The sequence below is a fragment of the Physeter macrocephalus genome, chromosome 11, assembly GCF_002837175.3.
Source record: "Physeter macrocephalus isolate SW-GA chromosome 11, ASM283717v5, whole genome shotgun sequence".
NCBI classification, from domain to species: Eukaryota; Metazoa; Chordata; class Mammalia; order Artiodactyla; family Physeteridae; genus Physeter; species Physeter macrocephalus.
This window is the reverse complement of record NC_041224.1, coordinates 85,167,489-85,176,796: the sequence shown is the minus strand read 5'-3', so window position 1 is coordinate 85,176,796 and position 9,308 is coordinate 85,167,489. Positions and strand designations below refer to the sequence as shown.

General features: G+C 43.3%; 1 protein-coding gene across 1 annotated transcript in view; it reads right to left on the bottom strand.

Moving 5' to 3' along the window:
- Positions 1 to 9,308, bottom strand: part of AGBL1 (AGBL carboxypeptidase 1) — a 979,047-nt gene that overhangs the window by 790,387 nt on the left and 179,352 nt on the right. Inside the window, exon 7 of the mRNA XM_055088206.1 lies at positions 4,040 to 4,248. Coding sequence (XP_054944181.1) covers positions 4,040 to 4,248 — 209 coding nt within the window. The remainder of the gene's footprint in view (positions 1 to 4,039; positions 4,249 to 9,308) is intronic.

The following is a 9,308-nucleotide window of genomic DNA, read 5'->3' as shown; positions in this document are numbered from 1 at the left end:
TAGTTTTTTAAGGAACCTCCATACTGTTCTCCATAGTGGCTGTATCAATTTACATTCCCACCAGCAGTGCAAGAGTGTTCCCACTGATTCTTTCTTGTCATTCAGGTTTCAGCTCTGAAGGTCGCTCTTCCATGCCAGCCTTAGAGTGGCCCCTCTCCTTCCTCTCTCTCCAGAAACTCTTTGAACATAGACGGGCAAATTCTAAGGTCCAGAACAGATGTGGTGTAGCTTCAACTTAGGACTGTCTTAGATGGAAACACCTTTGGTTTGGGACCTTCTGGTTCATTCTTGTCCAAGTCTTTCCCTCTTGCCTGACCCTACAGAATGTCTTAGTGGTTCCACTAGTTGTACACTGCTTTCCTCTCCAGTCTGTACCTCCTGGCTAACTCCTTGCACTTCTGTGCACAAACCAAGCTTTGCAAGCGCTCTGCCTTGACTCAAATGTCAATGACTTCCTTCTCGAAGCCTTCTCTGGTCAACCAAGACCACCCAGAGCTCTCCTTCCTCTGCATGGCTTTGCCAGTTCCACTCTGGCATCCCACTTGCTGCGTATACTGCAGTGATCCTGATTTCCCCTGTAGGACAGTAGGTGTCCTGAGGAGGATGGGAACTCTAATCATCTTCCTCTTTGAACTCCCTACCTAACCCCAATACCTTTAACAAAGCGGAAGCTCAGGAAACATTGACTGAATAAACAGTAAATGATCTCCAATTACCCTGACCTCCAGAGTATTGAGCTCCTGATCCCAAGTGTGTGACATTCCCTTTAGGATTCATCCCTTCCTTCTGTAGATCCACAATGCTGGGGTAATCAGTCCTGTGGACAAAAAGGGTCCTGATGAATCAAGACCTGGCCTGCCATGCTTTCTGAGCATATGACAGTAGCTGCAACTTTTTCAAAGGCTATGAGAGTTTATTCTAGTGGTTCTCCAAGTGAGGGTCCCAGACCAGCAGCATTAACATCAAGTGAGTACTTGTTAGAAATGTAGAATCAGATCTACTCAGATCTAATGATTAGAAACTCTAGGAGCGGGGTCCAGCTATCTGTGTATTAACAAGCCCTCTAGGAGATTGTGACACACCGTCAAGTTTGAAAACCACCAATCTTAGCAATGTTTTTGGTCTCTGAAGCTGTTCTAGCTCCAGAGAGTGGCCCCTTTACCTGATTATTTCATACAAGTTTGTTCCATCTGCAATTACCCCTTTCTCCAAATTGATAACGATCTCAAACTGTTTCAGAGCATCCTTGCAGGGGTTTGTTTTTAACATTACATCCAAACTGTCAGCCTTCTTTCTCCTTCCTCATACAAAGCTCCAACAAGATCCCGTTACGTTACGCAGCAGCCTCACTGCATTATGGACAATCTGATCCTCTGAACGTTTAAAGGATGCTCAGAGGATCTGTGCAAGGCTGTGGGACCCAGGAAACAAAGAGGTTGGGTTATTGAGAGAGAATCATGGCAAGCAGTGGCCTCAGCAGGAAGGCAAAGAACAATATGATGGGCAAAGTCTGTGGGAAGGACTCAAAAACAGTTCTTTCTCAGTCACTCTCATGCCCAGTAGGCTCGCAATTACACCACAGGCACCGATGAAAATAGTAAAGGACACTGGTTTTCAAAGTGTGACCCAGACCAGCAGTATCAACATCACTTAGGAATTTGTTAGAAACACAACTTCTCAGGACCATCCCAGACCTACTGAATCAGAAACTCTGAGGATGGGGCACTTGCAGCCATGTAGGTGGCTTTGATCACAGTTAACTTAGAGAACCTCTGGTCCAGTGGACAGAAATATGGACTGTTGAGTAAGACCATCAGTTTCAAATCCTTTAAGATGTTGAAATCAGAAAGTCTGCATAAACTGCTATGCCAGCCCTAAGCCATAGGAAGCGTTCAAGACAAATCTCATTCCCTCGTCCTCTTCCTCCTCCTCCTTTATTTTCTTCTTCTTCCTCCTCTTCTCCTTCATTTTCATTGTCATCTCCATCAGCTGCAGCAGTAGAAGCAGAATAATTTGCAATAGCTACTGAAATGACATCCCCAGATCCAAGGTTCCCCAGTTGGCCATCCTGTGACTCACGCATCTTCTCTGGCAGGAGAGGGGAGCTCTAACTCCAGCACAGCTGCAAGGGAATCTGTGCTCAGAGCACTCTGCCCAGGTGCTGGGAAGCTTTTCAGGCAGGAGAAACCTGGCCACCAAGTGCAGATTCTGCCTCTGCTTACATCCTGCTTCCACTCCCAATGGTAATTGGAGGCCGGGAGCTCATTGTAAATTTGCTTAATTGAGCAGTTGAGGTCTTTATTGTCCTGCTGAGGAACTGCTTCTAAATGCCTGCTTCTGGGCTCACGGCCCCTTTCATGCCTGTGCTTCACTTGGTATTTTCTCCACTCTCTTCTTGTCATAGACCTGTACCTCTGGGATCACCATCTTTTCTCTTTATTTCTCTTTTAATTGTTTTTCTTTTGTTTTTTTAACGCAGATTAGAAAAACAGTCAATAATGCAGAGGGCAGGGGGCAGAGGAGCTGGCTAAAGCACACGAGCCAGAGTTGGGGGATTCTAGGCATCAGCAATACGCGGGGAGTTTCACGAAGGCTGGGAGAGATTCGAGATTTGGGGGACACAGGCTTACAAAGTATGGTGAAGCTTGGAAAAATTCAAAGCACTTCCTCATCCAGAGGAATAGAATGGAAAATATAGCTATTTCATGACCGAGAAGCTCTGAAAGCTATAATGATGGAAAGGAACCCAGAGGCGATAGCAGACAGAAAATTAGATATTGGTTTGCAGTGCAGTATTATGTTATTGTTTAGAGGAGGGGAAAAAAGCTTTTTTAAAAAAGATGGTTAGAGTCTACAGATGCTGTGGTTGGAAAACGGCACTCTCGTTGACCGCTTCATTACCTCAGATGTACTCAGGTACAGAGAAATTGGAGGGTGTCCAGAGAGAAGCAACGAGACCAATGAAAGTAGTGCAGGGACTGACTAATAGGAAGACAGCAAGGAACATGATGTGTGTGAAACACGGCTGCCTTGGCCCCAGGAGAGGTTTGGTGAGCAGATGATGGGTATTTGGGAGATACTAACATCATCCATGGAGAACGTATAGGTAGCCTTGCATGACGGTGTTTAAATTAGCCCTAATCAAGTGAAATTAAGGAATTTATTATTTGGTTAAAATCCAGGAAACCCTGGACACTTATTCCACTGGGGTGCAGGTAAGGGACAGCCCTTATAGGTGCTACTCCCTTCGCCTGGGATGCTCTTCCTCTTAAACTTGGCATGACAGACTCCTTCAATAATTCAGGTCTCAGCTTAGGTGTCACCTGCTCAGAGAAGACTTGACCTCTCTAAGAGAAGACCTTCTCCCTGCATATGTAAAAGTCACTGTAGACCTGTGACCTTCTCTGTTGAAGGAGAGCAACATGAAATTCACAGAGCAATATGAAATTATCTTCCAGATTGAATTCGTTGCTTCCTTAGTGTCCAACTCTCTGGTGGAATGCTTGCCCCAAAAGATCAGCGGTCTCGTCTATCATATTCACCACTAGGTCCCAATAACTAATTATTATTCCAATAGTCACTCACACTCATAAAGCAGTTAAGTCATGGCAAGAACCCTGCTAACATAGACACGTCTATGTTAACTTATTCAGGCCATGCAAAAACCTAGATTTTATCATTTCTATTGTTTTTAAGCAGAAGAAACTTGAGTCCCAGAGAAGGTGGGTGACTTCACTAAAGTTGCACAGCTATAGGTGCTAGGGCTGGGATCTGAAGCCAGGTTCTCTAGCTTTAAAATCAACACTCTTAATCACTGTACCACCCAGTGTGTACCCAACTAATATGTATTGAATAAATGAGTCAATCAGTACATGAGTGAGTAAAGGAATGAGGATTTGAGTCCAGAACATCTGCCCAGAGCAGGAAGCAAGAAACGTATTGAGGTTTCCAAGCTTTAGTGAAGGTGAGTCCTAAATGACGGCCTTCAGGAATCATCCAGATGTCATCCAACTGCAGAGATAATCCCCATGCTGATTACCTGTGTGGTGCTGAAAAGAATCTCCATGCCCTGAGCTGCCAGGAAGGCCTCCCTTCCAGACCGGAGGTTGGCAATATGCCTGAGGCAAAGCAGAAGCGCCCTGCGGATCAGCACGTAGGAATTGGTCATGTCACGGCTGTGCCAGTCCTGATGCAGCCTGAGCAAGATGGTGACATAGCCTCTGTTCACTGCCCTGCGGCTGTTAGACTCTGAAACCAATGGGAAAAGACAATGTCAAGCACAGGCTGGCCATACCTGCCTGAGGATGTCCCAGTGTACCTCCCACAAGATACTGATTCATCATAAAGGGAATGATAATAACTTTCCAGTGGAGAAAACTGGCAGATATCACCTTAATCAAGTGACCAAAGTCAACATCAGCAGATAAGATGCCCTGAGAAAGACACACCATCACTTTAGCATCACTTAAGCACCACTTTAGCATCGCTTCAGCATCACTTCTATGACTTTCCTGCCCCAAAATGCATAACCTAAATGTTACTACGAGGAAAATCAGCAAACCCAAAATGAGGGACATGCTGCAAAATATCCAACCTACACTTTTCAAAAATGTCAAGGTCATGAAAAGCAAAAAAAACAACAACAAAAAAAAAAAACAGGAATTGAGCTAACAGAGACTAAAAAGACATGGCACATCAGTATGATATATAATTATAATTTAGATCCTGAACCAGAAAACAATTTTTTTTCTTTTGCTACGTAAGGCATTAGTGACGCAATTGGCAAAATATGAATAAAGTGTTTAGATTAACCCATAGTATTGTATAAATGTTTATTGTTAGATTTTGATAAACTATTATATGTTTATGTAAGTGAATATTCTTGTTTTTATGAAATTCGCCATTGTGAATTTCTATAACATTCTCAAATAGTTCAGAAAAAGGATAATAGTGTATGGGGACAGAGAAGAAAGGAGGTGGGGGGAATCCACCAGATTTCCATTCCTCTTTCCTAAGCCTCAGTAGACTTGGGATATTGTCATTTGGGTTGAGCAAACTATAAGGCTTAGGTTGGAAAGGAGAGGACCCTGAGTGACAGACATAATGTCAGGAAGGCTGTCATGTGTAACAGATGCATTGGGTGTTTTCCCTAAAGAGAATGGAAGCCAGATCATCAACGAGTTGGCTCCGTCCAGGAAAGGAACTCCTCAGAGTCAAGGCTACCCAACAAGGAGCTGGTCTCTATGTGGTAAGAGCAATGTGGCACCAAAAATATCCAGAAAGAGGTTGGAAGTCCACCCAGCAGGGATGTGAGGACAGGGCTTCCTTACATCTGACAGGGAGCTGTAATAGCATGCTCTTCCAGTTCCCTTCCCCTCTTCCACACCATGACTACCCTTTGTTAGTTGAATGACCCTGCATGAGACCTCCCACGCGGCTCCTCTGATGGGTGGATGATTTCTTCATTTTTCCATTATGAAGAAAGAAAGGGAGAAGAATGGTCCAAGATACCTCTCTCAACAGTCCACATACACCACTTTTCATGTTAAACTCCTCCGCCTACAGGGTTGGCGGACAGACCAGTTCAGGTCTACCCAGTAGATGGGGAGATAGATACTCTCTGTATCCTGGTCCTCTCTACCCCTGTGGACTAGGTACCCCGAAGAACTCTAACGGGCTGACTCTGAGGAACAAACGCCCACATCTTGCAGCTCTGCCCTCTCACGACTGCATTTCTCCATTATCCATACTGTTCATGCTGGTTTATGAGACAATCTATGTTTCTGGCCAAGCATGTGAGAGAGAGATCCCCTGAGCTGTAACTGGATAAGCAAAATTTCAGCTCCAAGTCAGATTTTTTCCTAAGACCATATAAGTGCACATGAGTGAAACGATAACATGGAAATTCAGTGCTTTATTCCAGAAGGGTTTTCTCATAATATTAATGGAATTCTCCTTTTCTTCTATTTGTTTGTCAAATTCTAAATTGTCAGGCTTGACTGAGCCCCACTGAGATTTTTAACCCATTTGTGCAGTTGATTTTATTTTTTTTTTCACTTTTTACAACGTTTCATTCAGCCATGACCCTATATTGAGAGCCAAGAGCTTTATTCACTCCATGATGTGTTTGTGGAAGGTTTAAATCACCTTCATTACCTCCTTTATGAATTATTCTTTTGTATCAAAAATATTTCTCTCCTCGGCTGGTCCCAGCCACAAAGCACTGGACTTCTTTACTGCCTAAATGAGGTTCCAGCCTATCCAATATCTGATGTTTAAAAGAAAATTGAGGATTAGGTAGGAGGTATTAAAGGAAACTATCGCCTGCTGAAAAGAAGACAGAATGGCAAAAACATTGCATGGAGGCTGCGTGGGCAGTGAGAGGTTAAGAACTTTTGTCTTTTATCTATGTTAAGGGTATGAGACTAATAATGTGTTATCCTCATGACTTTCATCTCCCACTTTTGGGGGAGGGGGAGGGAGATGATGAGAAAAATGTCTTTAATCGTGTGAGAGAAAAATCCCTTATCAGATCCCAATGATTTTATTCACGATTTCCTGTTAATCTTCAACAAGCTGTCATGTTTACTAACATCGAAAATAGCTACACCTCCTCCCCCAGCCCCTACCCTAAATCAGTCAATCTTTCTCCGTGAACGGCTTGGGAGTTTTGCAAAAGTCAGTATGCACCTGAAACCCGACAAGAGATCCATCAAGATGAACAAATGTAGAGAGGAGCTAAAGAATGAAATGAGGGTCCCTGGGATCAGCAACTTGCAGGAGTTTGAGAAGATCTGAGGGGAGGACAGTGCTTCTCCCAGGGAGGCCAAATAGGAAGGAGAAGATGTGGGGTTTCATACATTCCTTTGGGTTTGGAGGCCAGAGAAGATCCAGCTGTACTTTAGTCTGTTTATGTAAATGGCTTCTTCCTAAGATTTCCTTGGAAAAAGAGTTCCTGTTCCTTAATTTTTTTTTTTAAATTTCTGAAACAGATTGGTTTATGTTAAACTGGTTGGAGGGTGGGGTGGAATGGACAGAGAGGACTTCTGAGGACCTTTAATTTAACAGCTCACCTCCACCCCCTACCCCTTCCAAAGGCACTCTCCATGCCCCCTTGTCTCCAGCAGCCCCTCCCTGGCAGCCTCCTGCTGGAGTTCTTATCTGGCCAGTTTTCCTGTGGCAAATCTGCATCCTTGTCCTCACCTCCAATTTATCCTCTTAAGTTCTACTCTTTCTACCTACCTTTCCAGATTTTATCCTCCTGATGTCTTATTTGTAGCTAATTCTGAGTCTAAAATGTGATCTCCTGCTCTCCTTATTTTTACCCCAGGTATTTCTTCACAGAGGTTCGAATGTTTTCTTTAGTGCAGACCCCACTAATGCAGCAGATTTTTACATTCAGGAAGAAAGAATTTAAAAAGGAAGGGAATATGCCAAGATATCAATAGTACTTATGAGGGAGGAAAATATTGATGATTCTATTTGCTTCGGATTTTTTTAGACTAGACTTAGACTTTTCTGTAGTTTTTGTTCTCCACATCCTCTGCAATGAACTTTGACAATCAAGAAGAAAAAAGACAGGTTACCCTTTGACAGGAAGTCCATAGTCTATAGGCCATGCCATGTTGTAAATGCCTGGGGGCAAGACAAGCAGTCCCCGGGTTGCCATAGCAACCAATTCACCTTACCCCATCCCTTTCAAAAGTGAATTACCTACCTTGCCCCTGAAGGTATTTGAGAGCATGATCAGCCCTATTAAAGATGTTTGTCTTTTAACAGGAAACCCCAGACACCTTCGAGACTCAAAGGTTGGATTTCTCATGGGGAATTTCCAGCCCCATGACAGGTTGGTGGAGAAGTGCTTGGTGACCCAGATTATAATACCTGCAAGCAACCCAACGCTCTGCCACTTTTACTGGGCAAAACCAGAGGAAATTTCCATGACTGCTCTTTGTTTCCCATATCTGAGAATTTCATCACCCCTTTTAGAGTAAAGAGATAGCTTAAAGTGGAGGAAAAGTGGGAACCTGCAGCAGAGGAATGAGCTGGATGCTTTCACAACCACAGCTCTAGGAATGAGACATACAAATTAGTGCAGACCTCCAAACTCATCTTTACTATCCTCATGTACCCTTCACTGCCTTGCTGGGCAGACCCTTCAGCTGTCAGCTTTCTTTCTGGAGTCCTTGCACATGGCTGTGACCTCCACTGCTTTCTAGCTGTGTGACTTTGAGCATGTTACTTCACAGCTCTTGTACTAAGTCTTTATCTAAAAAACAAACAATCAAACAAAAAACTGATAACAGTCCCTTCCTTGTGGAACTGTTGAGAAAATTAAATGAGATAGTATATATAAAGTAGATAGCTCGATGCCTGGAACGTAATAAGCACTCAATACCTGTTGCCTATTATAATTGCCATCATCAACATGATAAGCATCCTCTATTTACTATTCCAACTCCCCCTCTGTAATTTTGGACAACAAACTGCCAGATGCTCAGGACATGAACAGATTCCTTTGGACAGCGTCACGCAAGAAGAGGAGTACTACGATCGCATAGTTGTTGATTTGCATTTTGGCTCTATCATTTATCAGCTGTGTAACCTTGTTTAAGTTACTAATCCATTCTGGACTACATTTCCATCATCTGCAAATATTAAAGCAAGATAAAAGAGAGATAACTACAGCATCGCCCTTACAAGTCCATTATAAGGAATGAATGCATAGCGTAGCAGCTGGCGTCAAGTATGTGCTCAATAAATGATAATCCCTTCCCCATAAGGATGACATTCAAACTTCAAATTCACTTCACTAGTGAGAATAGCCCAAGGAAAAGTTTCAAAATGAGTAAAATTTATAACCACAGTCCTTCAATCCCCATGTAATGCAATCGACTTCTCACCCCAAATGCCCACATATTTTACATAGTTGCCTCTCTGTCCTTAGACACCCCAAACATACATACTGAGGACCATTCCCCCACATTATCCCAGGAGCCCTTACAGACAATGTCCATAATGTAGAACTTTTTAGTTCCCCTCTCTGACCAACTTTACCCGAGTTGGGTCCCATTACACTAAAGCTTTTTTAGAAGACTGGGTAGTGCTGTAAGATCCTCTTGATTGATAATGGTTAAGTGTTTAATAACTCACCCTTGCTTTTGATAAGCACATACATGAGTAAGAATAAATACAAGGATTCGAGGCTCTTATCATTCTTTTTTTTTTTTTTTTTTTTTTTTTTTTTGCGGTATGCAGGCCTCTCACTGTTGTGGCCTCTCCCGTTGCGGAGCACAGGCTCCAGACGC